The sequence below is a fragment of the Homarus americanus genome, unplaced genomic scaffold (genome assembly GCF_018991925.1).
Source record: "Homarus americanus isolate GMGI-L3 unplaced genomic scaffold, GMGI_Hamer_2.0 scaffold726, whole genome shotgun sequence".
Classification (NCBI taxonomy): Eukaryota; Metazoa; Arthropoda; class Malacostraca; order Decapoda; family Nephropidae; genus Homarus; species Homarus americanus.
The window spans coordinates 81,000-102,066 of NW_024742580.1; the positions used below are offsets into that span (position 1 = coordinate 81,000).

At 41.7% G+C, this 21,067-nt stretch overlaps 1 protein-coding gene across 7 annotated transcripts in view; it reads right to left on the reverse strand.

Annotated features, from left to right (window-relative positions):
• The window catches only part of LOC121876955 (glutamate receptor ionotropic, kainate 2-like), a 152,537-nt gene that overhangs the window by 13,152 nt on the left and 118,318 nt on the right, over nt 1-21,067 (reverse strand). For 3 of the 7 annotated variants that reach the window (XM_042382537.1, XM_042382535.1, XM_042382543.1), the window contains 10 exons: nt 15,007-15,119; nt 13,997-14,102; nt 13,159-13,365; nt 12,844-12,928; nt 11,075-11,213; nt 9,575-9,712; nt 7,974-8,114; nt 5,821-6,018; nt 4,595-4,827; nt 1,036-1,151 (listed from right to left, as the gene is read on the reverse strand). In XM_042382537.1, coding sequence (XP_042238471.1) covers nt 1,036-1,151; nt 4,595-4,827; nt 5,821-6,018; nt 7,974-8,114; nt 9,575-9,712; nt 11,075-11,213; nt 12,844-12,928; nt 13,159-13,365; nt 13,997-14,102; nt 15,007-15,119 — 1,476 coding nt within the window. Of the gene's footprint in view, nt 1-1,035; nt 1,152-1,971; nt 2,088-4,594; nt 4,828-5,820; nt 6,019-7,973; nt 8,115-9,574; nt 9,713-11,074; nt 11,214-12,843; nt 12,929-13,158; nt 13,366-13,996; nt 14,103-15,006; nt 15,120-21,067 lie in introns of all 7 variants that reach the window. The other 4 variants (XM_042382538.1, XM_042382541.1, XM_042382540.1 and 1 more) reach the window with 4 other exon arrangements.

Below are 21,067 nucleotides of genomic sequence, written 5' to 3' on the forward strand. Positions count from 1 at the left end.
TGAGCTGAAGCTTTACGTGATTAATAAGGCCACTTAGCGTTGACAGTGTTACAGGAGAGCTTCTTTGTCTTGCTACTGTGGCTGTATTAGGCATCTTTGGCACACGAGTCTTCTACTGTGATTAATAGACTTAAAGTAACATACAGAATTAATGTCTTACTCTAAAACCACCGCTGGAGCAGGACACTATAAACAGGTTCTCTTACCGTGCGTGACGCCGATGGAGGGAGGGTTAAAGCTTATAACTTACGTGGATCAATTTAAGAAATGTTGGAAAGAAGTTGAGTGGAAAACAATTAATAGATAAGTTCCTGTCTTTAATGGTGTTGCTTTATAAACATGCAGGACAATACTACTTTTAAAATACTATTGTTATCATAATTTCACGAACTTTAAGGAATTATAAAAATGTCGGATGGACGAGTTAATTAATTATGTTCTTTTATTGTCTACTTTTTATAAGGTTCAAAACTATAAGTATCAGGCTTCAGTGTTTCTTCAGGAATCAGAAAAAAGTCTTAGTGATGCTGACAACTCTAAAGTATTTTACTCACTACCGAAGTAAGAATAATCTCAAGGGTAGCTGCGGACAGTTCTTGATAGACTTATATACTGAACATCGACAACAGCTGCTTTAGGTGGACGTTTAGCTCATAGCTGGATTGGCTTTATAATACACTGAAGGGTTACGTTTATTATTCTCTTTTGGGGGAATTTTATAGTGAGTTTAGCCTCTGTTGTACCTTATCAGTGTCTCTCTTGAATGACACTTTTGACGTCTACTTGGGGAAAACAACTGAAACACAATCTTTATGTTCCTTCAAAGTCTACAACATAAAGATAAAACTTAAGAGATACTTTTTTACAATTCATCATCATTGTGGGACTCAAAGTCTAAACTCACAAGAGTAGCTGGAAGGTTTAGAAAACTTGGTGGCAGTGGTGGGATACTTATTATTTACTAGCAATGATGGGATAAGTTACTGGTGTTAGCAAAAATGTTAAGTAACACACCAAAACAGGTTGACTTCTTACTTTACACTGCCCCCCTCCCTTTTTCTGCTTCCACCAGCGCGTCCTAAGTGCCTGCAGTTTTCCTCCCTCTTGCAAGCTCAGGATTGCCCTGGAGATGGCGTTCGTGTAGGGTGAGCCTGTATAAGGAACTCATCTATAAAAAAACCTTTTAATGGGAGTAACAATCCCATATTATACGACGAGGCCTGTGGATGAATGAAAATAATCAGTGTCAAGTCCAGGCAAGTCAGGAGGAGGAGAAATGCAGTGGAAAATGTAATTGATTCTAAGAAGTTGCGAGATATGAGCAAGTTTTTTTTTTGTGGGGAGGGGGTATCTAAATAAGAGCAGAGAACTCTAGTGCAAGCTGAGGGATGCCAGACTGTCAGGGTACAGGAAGCTATGACACCTTGTTGTAGGGTATGTGTTATGAAGGCCAAGATAGTAGACCACAGACAGTAAATAGAAACAGAAATATATATATACTGATTGGTGGGTGTCATGCAAGCAAGCAGATGTATTTGTTTGAGCTGTCATAAATAAAAGTGAGACCAAAAAATCTAATCTCAAAGGAAGTAAAGGGAGAGGAACTGTCTTAAGAGGAACTGTAGATGATCTTGGTAGTCCGGGGTCATGATGTGTGTGATGGTGATGATGATCAGGTGGGCGTGGGGAGGACGTGGGCGTGGGGAGGACGTGGGCAGGGGAGGAATGGGAGGGAAGGAATGGGCGTGGGGGAATGGAGTGAAGGAATGGCCGGGAAGGAATGGGGGGAAGAATGGCCGGGAAGGATGGGAAGGAATGGGCGTGGGGAAGGAATGGGCGTGGGAAGGAATGGGCGTGGGAAAGAATGAGCGTAGTAAGGAGTGGGCGTGGGAGAAGGAATGTGTTGACGTGGTAAGAAAGGTGTGGGCATGGAGGGGAAAACATAATGTGGGCGTGGGAGTGCGGTGTTACCTCGCAGGTTCCCCCGCCCCTCTTCTCCTTCCACCACTTCTGCTTCAGCACCTGCAGTCTTCCCATCTCCTGCAGCTTCAGTACAGCGGAGTTGATCAGCGTGCGGTAAGGTGAGCCTGGTGCATTTGTCGCAACGTTCAGCATCGGTACTTTGTCCATTACACAGACACAGGGTTATATTGCCTACCTGTACTACACTAATGACCCACCATAGTGCCTATCTGTACTACGCTAATGACCCACCATAGTGCCTACCTGTACTACACTAATGACCTACCATAGTGTCTACCTGTACTACACTAATGACCCACCATAGTGTCTACCTGTACTACACTAATGACCCACCATAGTGCCTACCTGTACTACACTAATGACCCACCATAGTGCCTACCTGTACTAGACTAATGACCTACCATAGTGTCTACCTGTACTACACTAATGACCCACCATAGTGCCTACCTGTACTACACTAATGACCTACCATAGTGTGTACCTGTACTACACTAATGACCTACCATAGTGTCTACCTGTACTACACTAATGACCCACCATAGTGCCTACCTGTACTACACTAATGACCCACCATAGTGTCTACCTGTACTACACTAATGACCTACCATAGTGTCTACCTGTACTACACTAATGACCCACCATAGTGTCTACCTGTACTACACTAATGACCCACCATAGTGCCTACCTGTACTACACTAATGACCCACCATAGTGCCTACCTGTACTAGACTAATGACCTACCATAGTGTCTACCTGTACTACACTAATGACCCACCATAGTGCCTACCTGTACTACACTAATGACCTACCATAGTGTGTACCTGTACTACACTAATGACCTACCATAGTGTCTACCTGTACTACACTAATGACCCACCATAGTGCCTACCTGTACTACACTAATGACCCACCATAGTGTCTACCTGTACTACACTAATGACCTACCATAGTGTGTACCTGTACTACACTAATGACCCACCATAGTGTCTACCTGTACTACACTAATGACCCACCATAGTGTCTACCTGTACTACACTAATGACCCACCATAGCGATATATTAAGGCTACATTTATCAACATTTCCTACCATCACACATTAGCCTCTCTCATTGGTCTCCCATAGTGACTAGTAACAGCTGTCTGCTTCTACCATACTAGGACATGAATATTTCCTATTTTCTGCCTCTACTAAACTAGTTTCTGACATGGATTATAGCCGTCGACTTTTTTTAAGATACAAAACAAAACAGAATCAAGTTTTTGTATATAAATATTACTTCATGGTCGTAATGATATCAATAAGCTGGTAACAATTTGGTCAGCTTAATCTAGAAACATATTTATTACATACATTCTATATATAATTCTATTTTCAAACACATGAATATATTTGACAGATAAAGATAATATCATGCATTTAATTTGAACGTTTTCTAGCACCTAAGAAAGAAGTTACAAGAATAACTTAAGGTCACACGGGAAGGAACACACTGTATTGGATAAAATGAGGAGCTTGTGTTTTGTTAATAGTCATCCACCTGGGCTAGCAACCCAGTTATATTATTTATCTTGTCACTAAATATTTACACTTAAATGATGACTGTCGATTTAACTTGTTTATTTATTAATATTTATACGGTATATGTTTATTGTTATATTTGCGTTTTGTTTATTTAAAATTTTGTACTAATATATTCACACGGGAATTTTTGAGTGTCAGTAGAGTTAATTTATTTATAATTGATGTAAATTTATTTCTGTGTTGTAGCCGCATATAAAGACTTTGTTCTGTTCATAATAAATTGACTTTCAAAAGCACCATGACTTAACCTAACCTAACAGACACAGTTTATTTGCATTTTATTTGGGGAATTAATTATTGCTGTTAAGTGACATAGTGTTTAGGTGTGGTCTTAAGCCTCCCTCCTGTACCCTGTAGGTCCTAATTTGATTAAGACTCATTAGTTTAGAGGCCCATTAGGTCTGTGTCCCCATTACGACTGGGCATCGTCATGACTTGGTCCGAATCCCAGTGATTAGGTAATGGCCTTTAAGGACTGGGACCCACTTGATCTTAGTCAGCTGCGTCATGGTGACTTGCATGTTAAGGAACAGTGACACACCCATAACATAATTTATTCTTTAATTATATTGATTAAATTAAGGTACAGTAGCAAGGGCTCACTGGTTATACTCAACACCTGTAGATACAAGTGGCTAATTTATGTTTAGAAACGAAATACCAACCGTTCGTAGACAACTAATCGTGTAAATAAGAGACCGTAAATTTTCTGTATAATAATGTGACCGAATAAAAAGTTACCAAATAATGGGAAGGACAAAACTATACTAAGAACGAGACATTAAAAAGTAGTAGAAAAATGGAGAAAAAAACCCATATTTATAGATTAAAAATTTTCTGTACAAATTTACAGGTAAGAAAGTTATATCAAAAGATGAAATAAAAACTTAAAAATAAAATATTATCTTATTCCCATCATCAATAGAGATTGATATTGATGTTTTACTTCCTGTAGATAAAACAAAATAAAACATAACACAAGAGGAATATTTCCCTATTAAAATAACAAAACAGGTGTGTGATCTTACCTGGAGGGAGAGCAATACCGTAGCCTTTAGAGTCGAGAGGTCCTCCAACCTGAGTTAAATCGCAGTACCTCTCCGTGATGTACTCGATGCTAGACGACTCCATCATATAGGCGTACTGACCATCCCCCTTCAGCACCCTCTTCACCCCTTCTTCGTTGGACTTGGTGTACACTGTGGGATTCTGTGACTCCATGAAGCTGAACATCCTCTGGTAGACGGGCATCTTGGAGGTACTGTGAGGTAATGAGATAAACTTCGTGTCAGAGAAGTCTTTTATTTTACACTCTCTAGGTTGAAACTCTTAATTCAGTACGTATCCCGGTGTTATAACTCTTAACACCAGTACGTATCCCGGTGTTATAACTCCTAACATCAGTACGTATCCCGGTGTTATAACTCTTAACATCAGTACGTATCCCGGTGTTATAACTCTTAACATCAGTACGTATCCCGGTGTTATAACTCTTAACACCAGTACGTATCCCGGTGTTATAACTCTTAACACCAGTACGTATCCCGGTGTTATAACTCTTAACACCAGTACGTATCCCGGTGTCAGACAACTCTTGACCAAGGAGATGACACTGCCTATCTGAAGTGAAGTAAAAGTTTATTCTATTCTTTGAAGCAAATCTTAATAATTAGTGGAATTTTTTTCTTAACATTTTTAGATAAAAATTTTGTAAAGGTCAAATGTAGATATTTTATTAGTCTGATTTTTTTTAGAAGAACAAGAAGTTTCCTTTGATGTACTGAAGGAAAATTTTTATCAACCCTTTGAGGACGATGGTTTAACCCTTTGAGGAAGATGGATTAAAACTTAAACCATCGTCCTTAAAGGTGAAGTTAGATTATGATTATTCTAAGTTAGTTTTGCTTGGATTGGTTGAGTATACTTAGGTTAGGTCACTATAGGTTAAGGTTGGGTCATGTAACATTGCCAAGAATAAACAAATGAAGGTTAATGGTCGTATACACTAACTCATAGACGCAGCGTTTCCCAGTGACACACACACACACTGGCTGGGTGGCCGCCAACACTTACAGTAGATAACACCCACCTGACCCAGAATCCCAGAAGTCATCACATGTGTTTGATACAATTCATGATCCTGGATTGACTGTTGAGTTTCTGGTGGGAGCACGAAGCCCCAAGCTGACAGACAGACACAGACAGACAGACAGACAGACAGACACACACATATACAGAAGAAGAGTCAATTTACCTGAAGAAGCCCCAGGTAGATCCGCCAGACAAGGAGCCGTACTTTATCTTGGTCTGCTTGGCGAGGTCCTCCGCTGACTCAATGGGAGACTCCATGCGCTCGACGGTGAGGAAGGCGGCGAGGTTGGCGGTGTAGGAGGAGATCATAATGAGGGTGAAGAACCACCACATACCCGCCACGATACGTGTAGACACCGCCCTGCAGGGAAGGTGGAGGGAGGAAGGGAAGGTAGGGAAGGTGGAGGGAGGAAGGGAAGGTAGGGAAAGTGGAGGGAGGAAGGGAAGGTAGGGAAGGTGGAGGGAGGTAGGGAAGGTGGAGAGAGGTAGGGAAGGTAGGGAAGGTGGAGGGAGGTAGGGAAGGTGGAGGAAGGAAGGAGGGAAGGAGGCAGGGAGGGTGTAGTGTGAGAGAGGTGGAAGAGGAGGCGAGCATGGATGGTAGTGATGGGGCAAAGGATGTTAGTTGAGAGAGAGAGAGAGAGAGAGAGAGAGAGAGAGAGAGAGAGAGAATCACAAATTAAAAGATAAAAGACAATAAGGAATAAAGACAAACACAACGGACAGAAAGATGATTTTGGAAAGAAAGAAAAAAAAATGGGATTCATGATTTTAGAGAAAAGAAAAAAAAAGTAATAAATTGATTAATAACAACACAAATATATCCGTCATTATATTCACAAGTATACTTATTACTATGTTGATCAGATATACTCATTATATATATCAATCGTGGATGTTATATTACCGTAAGAAAATATAATAGATTTGAGATACGATGGGAGACGTAGCCTGTACAGTAGATAACCTGAAGGTACTTGGGTCTGGCGGAAGTCGTAACGAAGAACGATCATACAGACACACATACATACATACATTTACAGACACACACACACACACACACACACACCACCACAACACAACAATAACCTTTTGACACCACCACACGCTTACTACAACACTATAACAACCGCCAACACCATCACAAACGTTACAACAGAACCACAACCTCCTGCAACATCACCACCACAACACGGGAGAGAGAGAGAGAGAGAGAGAGAGAGAGAGAGAGAGAGAGAGAGAGAGAATTCCCCCAACAATATCTCTCACCGAATGGACAACATTCACCTGGGATTACTTTAATAATTGTATTGCATTAATATCACTCGGCATCAGTAAAGACCAATGAATTAATTTCCTTCTTACTATTCATTAAATAACACGAAAGGAAAGAATACGTGAAGAGAATGAAGACTAATTCACTTTTCTAACACTAACGGAGGGAGAGATCAGACGAGAATCGCAGTTAAATATATTCATCAAACCTTTCCCTCGTCAAAGAGTGAAGTTAGTTGAAGCAGGAATGATTTTGAGCTGTCAGGGGGGAGGAAGGCTATAGTCTATGATCCAGTAAAAATATATATCGTGGTTGAGAGTCCCACAGTAAGCTAGTCCAGGGTGTAGGAAGGAAGTGATATGAATATTGTAAACCGTGAGAAATTCAGTGTTCGTATTGTCGATGGCGTTGAGACTGAGGAGATGGGCGTGTTTTGGTGTGTGGAGTAATGGAGTATTCTCAATTTATGTCTTTCTCTTATTTTCTACACTTTTATCACTTTTCTCTTTCATTTCTAATATATATTTTTTAAGTTTTCTGTCTTATTTAATTCCCTATTTAATTCCCTTCACACGTAGAAATAAAGAATTAAATATTTGGGGAAGCTTATTTATCATTCTGCCATAATATTAAAGTTAATTTTGCGATAGAGTTTGTTGGTTCATTAGCGTTGACATCACGTTTACTCAGCGAAAAAGAAATTGATTGACAGAACTAAAAAAAACAAATAAAAAAACAGTATCGTTGGTCATTGAATATTTTACGTGTTTACTCTGAAGTTTCGTCACTCCATAGTTCCACCAGTCCTTCTACTAGCATCCAGTATGTTGCGGACTCAGCCACATCCTGTACTAATTGCAGATTCAGCCACACCCTCTTCTAGCACGTTGCAGACTCAGCCACACCCTCTACTAGCATCTAGAAACACGCTAGAGGCAACGCCAAGCTCATTTAATGGACCGATGAAGCCAAAGTATAAACAATGACGTGAGAGTGAACATCCAGGAGTTTGGTTCGTGTGAAGGTTGACTGTCGAGTCTTACTTTGGCTGCTGCTCTGTACCCTGTTGGAGGAGACTGCCCATAGTGAACCACAGCGAATTGAAGAGACTATATTGATTTTCCAAAGTTTTCTCTTGGTCTTCTCTGCAGGGAAAGGAGGAGATCCATTCATAGGGACTTAACCTGTGGAGTAAGGGCACAGAATCGGACACATTGATTACAACACCGAACACAGGGGAAGCAAGCATGAAAGGGGCATTCGTTTATCTATATACTAATGGCTTTGCGGTTTATATATATGTATATATATATATATAAGGATATACACCATAAATAGCATTAATATAGCTACTTATAATGATAATATACACTAAATCCATAATAATGCAAATATAACAGTCTGTATAGCTAAATGAGGTAGAGTTTAACAGGGAAATATCCTCTCCGTGGTGTGTTTGTTGACTATAGAGGAGGAAGTGACTCAGACACCAATCACACAACACAATCATTATTATTACTCGTTATATTGTTATCGTAATGGTACACGTTTCAACCCTCGAAAAAACCCCCCACATAATACACTCGCACAGGGTCAATAAAGTTCACTAGGTTAGATTAGGTTAATTAAGTTAGGTTTGGTTACGCTTTAATGTGAACCTTTGGGATAGGCGCTGGTAGTATGGACAACAGCGGATGTTTGAATACACAGGGAGACAGTAGCTAACATACTAGGGGTTTCTGCCAGGACAGCCACTAACACCGAGCGCCATAAAGACCACGACTCGGCTACATCTATCCTGTTACCACAAATCTCAAATAGTCTTACGAGAAAACTTTTCCTCATAACTAAATATAAAAAGCCTCATTTATCTAACTTATCTAAGAGACACAAATAACACACGGTCAAGATAACACCAAAATTACCCTGAGACTGTGACCAGAAGCGCTCGTTTGTCGTCGATTATTAAAGAGAAATTAACTTACTAATCTTCGAGAATTTAGAAAGAGAATGTTTTTAACTGGGGCGTGAAGGCGACATTTTTAGATTATGCTGAGTTAGGTTTAGCTTCTGTGTCCGTCTGTGTGTCTGGTGTCCTTGAGCAGCTGACACCGTTATATCACATATGACTCGTAATATAAAGAAAACGTGTGGAAAATCTTGGAGTGGGAGAAGGAAGAACAGCAGTAAGGGTGACATTTAAAGTTAAAACACCAGGGTTGTCGCTTTTAATGTCCTCAGGGAATAGCATTTTGTTGATATATTTACGAGGGTTATTATTATTATTATTATTATTATTATTATTATTATTATTATTATTAGAGATTATTATTCCTCTAATGATAATTTTACTCAAATTTTTTACTCTAATTTTTAAGTAGATTTTCACCGATGTTTACCGATATTTTGTTCTCTATTTATTCCCCGACGAAGGACATTATGAGTACACAACCCAGGCCTAACGAACACAATCAACACAAGCAAATCCAAACACAAAATTACTCATATTATCATGACACACGTAACACAATCGTCACCATCATCATTATCATCACGTTAGACAAGACGCAATTCATCGTCAACATCATCGTCACTTCCTGAGTACACATTCATCGTCTCCTCATCGTCTCCTCATCTTCCTTACTTGGGCAAGAGATCTCCTCCCTGCTGCATCAGAGAACCAATACAGAACCACAGGCAATTGAGGAGAGAAAATTCATTGTCCAATTTGGCCGGGAATCGATCACAAGGGTGAGGGTTGAACCATTCGTAGGGAGATAACCTGTAAAGGCGCGCCATAACCTTGTACTGTTGTGTTAACTGTGTACTAAGACTTAGGGTGCTAGGGGTTGGCTTTTAATAAATAGGATTTGGCGTAAAACTAGTGGGGGTCTGGAGGAAAACTAATAGCAAGAAATAAAACGAATTAAGCGTAAAACGATTAGGGTTTGGCGAAAAGGGAGGGAGGAAGATTTTTGCCTAAAGAAACTTCTACATAAACTAAAAAGTTTTCGTCATAATTATTTACGTTTTAACGAAAGACAAATAATCTTAAAAAATATATATACTAGACAGTTTCTTTCTAGATAAAAGCAATATTGGACTTAATTAAGATCTGAAATAAAAGTCAGTCTTTGAACAAAAAGATTAGTATGTGTAGAGTCCCAGCCAGGGTGTAGGAGGGAGCCAGGGTGTAGGAGGGAGCCAGGGTGTAGGAGGGAGCCAGGGTGTAGGAGGGAGCCAGAGAATTCACTCAATCATCCTCCAACTTCTCTCTTAGGCGACATTATTGTTTTAATATTTACATCGATTAATGGTTCAGTGTTCTTAAGGTGAAGTCTTACCACCAATTTGTAAATGCACAGTACAGCCGTTCGTGTACACCCGTTCTTGTAAAGCCGTTCGTGTACACCCGTTCTTGTAAAGCCGTTCCTGTACACCCGTTCTTGTAAAGCCGTTCCTGTGCACCCGTCCTTATAAAGCCGTTCCTGTGCACCCGTTCTTGTAAAGCCGTTCCTGTGCACCCGTTCTTGTAAAGCTGTTCCTGTGCACCCGTTCTTGTAAAGCCGTTCCTGTGCACCCGTCCTTATAAAGCTGTTCCTGCGCAGCCATTCTTGTAAAGCCGTTCGTGTAAAGCCGTTCTTCTACACACTTGTTGAAACTGACCTACGGCATTTCTTTATCTGGTTTTAACATTTATATTCTGTTGTTTGTTTAAGGAAAGACTCGAGAGTTCAATGTATTCTCATCTTGTATATTTTCTTGACGGTAGGTGATGATGAGGTGTTACTAGACACGTTATATATTCACCTTTATAATACATCTTGAAAAAAAAATATAACGTTGATATATAAGACCATACCAGTGAAATATATAAAGACAGATACCTATAATTATGAATCTATTTCCTATTTAAAGCCACGAATTAATTATACAAGTTTGAGGGTCAACTTCAGTCAATATAAACCTTTTACTGGGAGGTATTAGGTATGTTTTATTATATGTCTTGGTTTAGGTTTTAAGCTTATTGTTGAGATATAAACCAAAAGAGGGATTTCAATTACGAAGTTGCTTTTGGGGGATTATGGATAGTCAGACTTTCTTACTTCACACAGAGACACACCCACAACACAGATACACTGACCTTGCTAAAACGAACAGTAGGAGGGAGACACCGAGGTAAGCAGTTGCCATGTAGAGCCAAACGTCAAGGGACAGCGGCGAGAGGAAGCTGAATAAATTTGGAGGCTTCTTCGTGGGCTTCCGGTACAGGATAGTGATGCCTGCGAGGGAGAATCAAGGTGAAAGCTTCATTGGTGGAAAGTTTTAATGGTGCTGTGGAGCCTAATAGTAATGTGAAAGCTTCAGTGGTGATGAAGCCTTAATGGTGCTGTGAAAACTTGATGGTGTTTTGTGAAGACTCGGTGTTGTGAAGTGTTAATGGTATTGTGAAGCCTAATAGTGGCGTGAAGCCTTAAACTAATACTCATAATAATAACTATAACTTCTACTACTATTATTACTACAACTACTACTACTACTACTACTACTACGACTACTACTACGACTAAACTCCCTCTTGACTTTCCTCCTCTCCTTCCTACTCTCTCTCAGCTGCCCTCACTCGCTCTGCCTGTCTGTCTTGATTAGTCGTTCTTTCTTATCTCTCTCTCTCTCCTGTCCAGTCCTGTCTCTCTGTCTCATTTTATCCATCTTTCCATCCCTTCTTCTCTCTATCTCTCATATTATCTCCCTTCCTCCGTTCTACTCTTTGTCTCTTTTATCTTTCTCTCTCTCATTATTCCTATTTTTATCAACTCTCCCCTTTCTATAATTAATCACCCACGCACACTTTGATATTACCTCCTCTTCCTCTCACCTCCTCTTCCTCTCACCTCCTCTTCCTCCCACCTCCTCTTCCTCCCACCTCTTCCTCCTCCTACCTCCTCTTCCTCCCACCTCCTCTTCCTCCCACCTCCTCTTCCTCCCCCTCCTCCCACCTCTTCCTCCCACCTCCCTCTTCCTCCCCACCTCCTCTTCCTCCCACCTCCTCTTCCTCTCCACCTCCTCTTCCTCCCACCTCCTCTTCCTCCCCTCCTCTTCCTCCCACCTCCTCTTCCTCCCCCCCCTCCCTTTCCTCCCCACCTCACCTCCTCTTCCTCCCACCTCCTCTTCCCTCCCCACCTCCTCTTCCTCCCTCCTCTTCCTCCCCCTCCCTCTTCCTCCCACCTCCTCTTCCTCCCACCTCCTCTTCTCTCACCTCCTCCCACCTCCTCTTCCTCCCACCTCCTCCTCTCCTCCCACCTCCTCTTCCTCCTCTTCCTCCCACCTCCTCTTCCTCTCACCTCCTCTTCTTCTTCCTTGCTACACTCTGTCCTCCCCTCTCTCAGGTGATGGGTAGTCAACACTTAACACAATTCTTATATTAAAACTTAAGAGTAACTAAAATTCTACAGCATAACATCAACAACTATACACCTGAAGACACATTGACCAAAAAAACTTGAAAAATAATAGAAAAAAGTTTGACAAATAGTGAAAAAGGGAAAAATAAAGGAAAAAGCTTGAAAATTCGTAGGAAAAGGGGAAAATTATGGTAAAAGCTGGAAAATATAGAGAAAAGCTTGAAAAAAAGTGGGATAAACTTGAAAAATAATGGAATAAAGGAAAATTTGTGGTAAAGTCTTGAAAAATATCAGAAAAAGGGAAAATACTGGAAAAAAAGCTTGAAAATTACTGGGAAAAGGGAAAAATAGTGGTAAAAGCTTGAAAAATATAGGGAAAAAGCTTGAAAAATAGTGGGAAAAAAGAAAATACTGGAAAAAAGCCTGAAAATTAGTGGGGGAAAAATGAAAAAATAGTGGAAAATAGCTTCAAAATAGTGAAAAATGGGAAAAGGTTTTGACATATTACCTAAGTTCATCCATGGCATAGTGAAGTCGACCTCCTGTTCCCTCTCATAGGTAATGGTGAGGTCCCCAATAGCTACGTCCGCTTTCTGAGGGAGGAACAAATACTACTATATATATACTCTGTATCTCCCTTTATCTCTCTTTGTCTCTCACTCTTTCTCTCGTTTTAACTATATTTCTTTCTTTATCTCTTATAGCTGTATTTTATTATATTTGTCTATTTTACACATTTTTTCTGTTTTTCTCTTCTGTATTTTATTTATTACTCTATTTTATTGTCTTTGATTTACTCTCTCTCTCTCTCTCTCTCTCTCACCTGATCTAGTAGCTCGCCAATCATGCCGTTCCACCTGTTCAGTTTCTTATCTAGCTTGCCGTGCTGACTGTCTCCTGCGATCTTAATGGTATAGTTGAAACCCAGGATCTGCGAAATCTCTTGAATCAGGTCGATACAGAAGCCTTCATAGCGATCATTACCCGTCATCTGTTCTGACGTTTCCCTGAGCATGGTGTAAGGGGCGGCCTGTTGGTGTAATGATGGTGATGATGGTGATGGTGGTGGTGATGGTGATGATGGTGATGATGATGGTGATGATGTTTGTATTAGTATAATTTAGGTGTAGATTATGGTATATTGATGATGATGATGATGGTGATAATGATGTTTATATTAATATAGCTTAGGGGTAGCTTATGGTATAGTGATGATGATGATGGTGATAATGATGTTTATATTAATATAGCTTAGGGGTAGCTTATGGTATAGTGATGATGATGATGATGATAATGATGTCTATCTTAGTACAGTGAAAGGGCAGCCTGTGTAGATAATGTTGATAAATGATGTAAATGTCTCTCAGTGGTATAATGATAAAATCTACCTGGATATAATGATAAGGTATGATGAGGTAGGAGGCGACAAAGACTCATATTAACCCCCCCCCCCCTAAAAAGACTCACAATGTATCCGTCTATTAAAAAAAAAAGACTAAAAATTTCCCAGTGTTCCTGTACTTAAAAGACTCGGAAAGACCTCCTGTATATCAACAAAGACCTAAAATGAAGTCCCTGTTATCCTTAAAAAAAAGACTCCTGTACACTAAGACCCCCAAGAGAACTCCAAAATGTTCCTTTAAAGACTCGGAAAGACTCACAAGAATGCTAGTAATGATGAGGGTCTTATTCTGAAGGCTCTCAACGATGCCTTGCTGTACCTCGCTGAACGTTCTGGTATAGTTGGCTCCATTGTTTGGGTCCCACCTGGTCCAGGGCACAGACAGGTACAACCAATTAATATTTCTCTGTGCAGGTAAATTTTGCATGACATAAAGGGTGTATTGGATTGGCTAATTTGCATAATCTCTCTCTCTCTCTCTCTCTCTCTCTCTCTCTCTCTCTCTCTCTCTCTCTAAACACAACATTTGTATTCGCACGTAAAAACACACACACACACACACACACACTTTATAGACACACACACACACACACACAATAGACACACACACACACACACACACACACACATAAGCGTTTTTTGATTGTCATATACAAGTAAATTTCGCGTTAGATAAAAGACTATTGAGTTGGGTAACATACAAATCTCTCTCTCTCTCTCTCTCCACGCGTATATTCACACAGACACAATTTAGATACACAGTCTATACCCACACAAATATAGTTGATTAAAATCGGGCTACACAGGTAATTTTGCTGGACATAAAGCGAATGAATATTGGATTGCCGGCCTGTAAATTCTCCCTTTCACACACACACACACACACAAACACGGCTGACACTTTCCCTGACAGCCCACGACTACCTGCCTGACACACACCTGCCCACACGACACACCTGCCTGACACTCACCTGCTCACGACACACCTGTTCACAAGACACACCTGCCTGACACACCTGCTTGACACGACACACCTGCAGCTGACATCTGTTCACGACATACCTGCCTGACACTCACCTGCCCCTCGATACACCTGCCTGACACACACCTGTTCACACGACACACCTGCCTGACACTCACCTGCCCACACGACACACCTGCCTGACACACCTGTTCACGCGACATACCTGCCTGACACTCACCTGTCCACTCGATACACCTGCCTGACACACACCTGCCTGACACACGACACACCTGCCTGACACACACCTGCCCACACGGTCCAGTCCTTCCTTCGTCAGCTCCACAATATCAAGCGTTACGTCACGTCTGAAGCCTTCTGTGTCGAACTTGATGAGACCTGTCAGCCCGTTCACCTGGACCTGGGTGGGGAGAGAGTAAGCTTCTGATTAAACGTTTCAAGGTTTCGAAGCCTTGAATTAGCAGCTTCAAGAGTTGGAAGCCTCGGTTTAGAAGTTTCGTGAGCAGGAAGCCGAGGGTTCTAAGATTCAAGGAAGGGAAACCCCGGATTAAAAGTTTCAAGAGTTAATAGCTTCAGATAAGAAGATTCAAAGATTGGAAGCTTTGGATTAGAAGATTCAAGCGAAGGAAATCTCAAAATAAAGGACAAGAATTCGAAGCTTCAAAGGTAGAAATCTCGAGTTGCAGAGCTAAAAGCCTTGACAACCCTCGTCTTACATAAGGTAACACTAGAAGGCTTCAGTTTACAAAGAGTTGGTCTAATAAGCCTCGAGGACCACAACACCACCTTAACACCCCACTTCCACCTCTACATCTCCTGGCCAGCTGTAGTGTTCCTAGTCCCTGGTCTCGACGTCTCCTACACACCTCTTATATCTTCCCCAATAGTTTATGGCTGTGCTGAACCATTCCTGTTCTGGGACAAAACTCCGCTGGGAAAAAAAATCTTAGCAGAGAATTCTTACCCTGAGAAAATCCAAGCTGTGGATGGGTACCTAATTTTACAGTTGAGGAAGTGAAGGTGGTCGAATACAGTGCCGGCAACATTGTCTGCTTGAGTAGCGGGGGACTGATCTCTTGTTTGTTGGGAATTTTTTTTCGTCCAATGATGGATTTTGTCCAGAGCCGAATTTTGTCCGGTGGGATTTGTTAGGTGTTTCAGAGGGTCAGACATCAGCTAATAACTTTATGCCATTGATGTTCAATTTGACTAACAAATGTAATAATAATAACGAAGCCAAATTGGACCCAAATTTCCGCGGAGTGGGTACAAGTTCTCCCACTGCGCGGCAAACTCACCCGACTTGTCACAAAGTTTACGCTAAGTACCGTTCAGTTGTATTACTGGGCCGGGCGGGGCGTGGGGTGGGGGCGGGGGGTTGATTTGGTACAGTTCGATCCAAAAGTTTAACTATTTGGGATGCCGACATTAACGCAGATGCAGACACAGACACAAGGGTAAACGCAGATAAAAAAACAAACACTGACGCAAGCACAAACGTTGACACAAAGGCAGATTCCGACGTAGACACAAACGCTGAGATAGACGATGATGCATACGCTAACGCAGATACAGATGCTGACGCAGAAGCAAGCGTAAACGTACTCGCTGACGTAGGCGCTAGAGACTAATGAGACCTGACACGGGTTATGAGGTATTGAAGAGAGTAAGCTTGGATCATCAGCGGTGGTCGCACAAAGCTTCATCAAATCGACGTTGGAAAATTTCGCTTCGATACGATCAAATGAACCCCGTGTGTGTGTGTGTGTGTGTGTGTGTGTGTGTGGACTCTCTTTATGTCTTAGTTTTTGGGGCATCAAAAGTTTGTATGTATTATGAGATACCACCACTACTACCACCACCACTACCACCACTACGACCACCACTACTACCACCACTACCCACATACAGCCACAACAGGGAAAACCTCACAGTAACTGGCAGCGGATTTGGTGAGGTGACAACCAGCTTACCACCACACCTCTATTTTAAGGTGGAGTGACAGGTGGTGGTGGTGGTGATGGTGTTGTTGGTGGTGACAGTGGTAGTGCTGGTGGTGATAGTGGTGATGTTGGTGGTGGTGATAGTGATTGAGATAGTGATCGTGTTAGTTGCGGTGATGGTGTTGGTAGTGAGAGTGATTGAGGTAGTGGTGGTAGTGGTGGTTGAGGTGATAGTCGTGGTTGTGGTGGTGAGACTGATGGTGGTGATCAAGGAAGTAGTTGTGGTTGTTAGTGATGGTGGTGATCAAGGAAGTAGTTGTGGTTGTTAGTGATGGTGGTGATCAAGGAAGTAGTTGTGGTTGTTAGTGATGGTGGTGATCAAGGAAGTAGTTGTGGTTGTTAGTGATGGTGGTGATCAAGGAAGTAGTTGTGGTTGTTAGTGATGGTGGTGACTATAGTGTCTAGTAGTGATTGTAGTACTGCTTTATTTCTCTTCCTGTTGTTTTAAGGTTAAAAACAAAATAAATCATCAGTTATCAAAGTGTATTAACATGACCCTGAGTCTCCCACGATAACTTCTTGCAAGAATCCTCGAAGGAATCCTCAACAGGGTTACTAGTCGGAGTCCTACATCACCACAAGAATCCCTAACAAAGGAACTCAAAAGGGTACCTCACTTGGATACCCCTGATCATCATAGGATTGCTAAAACAACCCCCCCCCCCTTTGATAATGTCCCTGAATGGTTTTCCTTCTGTAGAATACTCAGGGCCTCCTTCCTAGGTCTTATTTAGGGTCCCCCAGGGTCCCCAGTAGAGCCACTCACTAGGGCCTCACCGCGACAATGATGAGGCGGACCAGAGCGGAATTTAAACTAACTCTTCGTCTCCGTCAGCCAAAAAATTCAGAATTTATGAGTTGAAGAGCCAGCAGGAGGGACCAGCTTTAATGTAAGGAGAGGTAGGTGCTGCTAGTGGGGAGCCTTGTTCCTGAAGAAGGTAAATATTAAAGTATTAGTGCTGGGGTTTATTATCCTCCACCACACACTCTACCAGTAACACCCTCTTACACCCCAACACACCCCAACACCCTCTAAAACAACCCAACACACTCTATCACACCCCAACACACCTCTAACACACCCCAACATATACTCTAAATAACTCATATCCAACACCCCAACACACCTCTATCACAACCCAACACACTCTAAAACAACCCTCTATCACACCCCAACACACCTCTAACACACCCCAACACACTCTAACACACACCAGTATAGGATAAACCCCCGTGTAGCGCCAGACCCATTCATCAGCACTGAAGAATATATGAATACAAACACTCCCGGGCTGATCAATGACTGGAAGGCAGACCCGACGACGTTATCTCACTTTCACTATCTTTATTCTCTCTCTCTCTCTCTAGTTCACAGATTTTTCTTTTTCTGACTCTCTCTCTCTCTCTCTCTCTCTCTCTCTCTCTCTCTCTCTCTCTCTGATTCTCCCCATCTCAATTACTTTCTATCCCTTGTTTTCTGTCTATTTATTTACTAGTCTGTCTCTCTGTCTGTCTCTCTGTCTGTCTGTCTGTCCCTCTTCTTTTCCCTCTCTCCCCTCCTTCTCTATCTTCCCTTTTCCCCTGTTTTCCTTTCCCTCTTTCTCTTACCCTTTCCCTTTGTTTCCCTTCCTCCTCTCTCTCTTTCCTTTTCCTGTTGTTCATTCCCTCTCCCTTTTCCCCATTCCCTCTCTGCTTTCCCTCCTTCTCCCTCTCCATCTCCTCTGTTTCCCTCCTCTCCATCTCCCCTCTCTGTTTCCCCTCCCTCTCCATGTCCCTCTTCCCTCTCCGTTCCCTCTCCATCTCCCCTCTCTGTTTCCCCTCCCTCTCCATGTCCCTCTTCCCTCTCCGTTCCCTCTCCATCTCCCCTCTCTGTTTCCCCTCCCTCTCCATGTCCCTCTTCCCTCTCCGTTCCCCCTCCCTTCCATTGCGTACATAAACCCAAACATCTCGACGCCACTGCACCAATTACCACACACAAGGTCCAGCTTAGAACCTAAACACATACAAGTTAAAGTCAAATTTGTATCTTATAGTGAGAGAGACAAGAGGTGGTTTTAGCCTACAGGGAATGAGAGATGCAAATGAGGAATAGTTTTTTTGTGTGTGTTAGCGTGAGAGACATAGATAGTTTGATGTCTCAGTGTGAGTGTGAGACAAAAAATGAGAGAATTTTTTGGTGTTTGTGTTTGATCTTGTGTAAATCGGATATAAATGTGAGAGACAGACTTAATTTTTATCTCTCATCATAAGAGAGACATATACAAGAGATAGCAATGTGTCTCAACGTGTGTGAAATAAAATACAATAGTTATATCTCATCTTGTCATACATAAACCCACGTGCCTACAAAAATGTGAGAGATACTTTTATGTCTCAGCGCGTTAGAGACACTCGCCTGCCATGTGCCTCAGGTGTTGTAAAATATAGGATGAATTTATACAGGGTGAGAGATTAATGGCGCTATCTAGCTACACTGTCTTCACTCTCTCAAGATTTTTAAGGCGTGTGTCTCGGGTCTAAAAGGAACGGCGTTTGTTGGTGTTTATAAAGACGTTCACTAACTATTGTCATAAAGGAGCATTTGTTTTGTTTATAAAGATGCTTACTGTCTAACTATTGTCTTTATGGAGCGGCCATAGGAGGGTTCTATATATATATAACTCAATTCTATACAATTTATACACTTTGGTTTATATTATATACGTTCTTATATGATCTAATGTATAACCAAGTCATTTATTTTATAGTGTATATATAAATTGTTTTCCGATATACTGGAGAATAAAGTTTTTTTTTTATGTCCCTCTTCAATCACCTGTCTTGACTCACCCACTACCTGTTCACCTGGCACCACCCCACTACCTGTTCACCTGGCACCACCCCACTACCTGTTCACCTGGCACCACCCCACTACCTGTTCACCTGGCACCACCCACTACCTGTTCACCTGGCACCACCCCACTACCTGTTCACCTGGCACCACCCCACTACCTGTTCACCTGGCACCACCCCACTACCTGTTCACCTGGCATCACCCCACTACCTGTTATCATTTATCCACCAGTTTACCGTTATTTGGATAATTTCTTAACTCCTGGGCTATTTATATAACTCTTGTGTGAATGATGCTCTCTTATCACCGCTAGGTTAGGTTAAGTTAGGTTATTAAGACACTGTGTAATGCACCGTGAGAGATTTTTCAGCTTATATGAACAGTTAATTAACTTTGTAATATCCTCGTAATTTCTTCTTAATTTTGTTATTTTTTTTAATTATATGATTTTGATTTTTTGGGGGGTCTGTTATTTATCGTAAAGTATTACAGGAGATACAGGTATTATATTACATAAATATTACAGAGGGTTAGTATACATAACCTTCAATACAGAGACAATACAGATATGTATTCCCTCCATTCATGTATAGAATCACCCACTAAGTGACCATCTCTCAGATCTCTCAGGGCTGTGATGAGATCAGCCTCCCAGGATAGTATACCAGAGATGTGTTGAAATATAACCAGGACAATAAACCAAAGATGTGTTAACCTGTCCCTCCCCCCCACATCACAAGAGTTTGAAAATTTATTCACATCTTCAGCACAAGCTTTTATATATTGTAAATCCTGAGTGACCTTTGGTAAAGCTGGAGAGACGGAGGAGGTTAAGAAGGTGGACTGAAGAACCCGCAGTAATGGATGGAACTGGCAAGACCGAGAGTGAGTGGGGAGGGAAAAATGAGTGGGAGCTATGAGGGGGTTTCCGTGGGGTCCTGAATGTCTTGGGAGTGAGTGGGTGGGGAGGTGGAGTGGGAGGGGAGGTGGGTGGAGTGGTGGGTGGGTGGGTGGGTGGGTGGGTGGGTGTGGGTGGGTGAGTGGGTGGGTGAGTAAATTTGTGGCTTGGCATAGGAAAAAACACGACACATCTTACAAATCATCTTACATTTTCCAGATCCACAAAATCCTGAACACGACTTTATCACCACACACATCTATGACCAACACCTGGGAGTATGGTCATACCTGCACACCTGTTGGATCTTTACTAACCCCTGAGAGGAAGTACTGCCTCTTTATTAAGTTTCCTGTTCATTATTTGTCACGTAGATCGACATCAACATTGTCCTGTAAATCCTCTTGAGTTAAGATAAGTCAGAGGGATGCCAGTTCCACATTGTCAAAGATTCGTACGTTCATATTTACATTACGCCAGGGGTAACCTAACCTAACCTAACGTTGGATTTTTGAGGAATTCGCCTTTGACTCCTCGCTCAAGTGACCTCCTTACACGCGTTTTCATCTTTCCATTATGTGGAAAATTTGACGTACGAACATTTGAGAATCCAT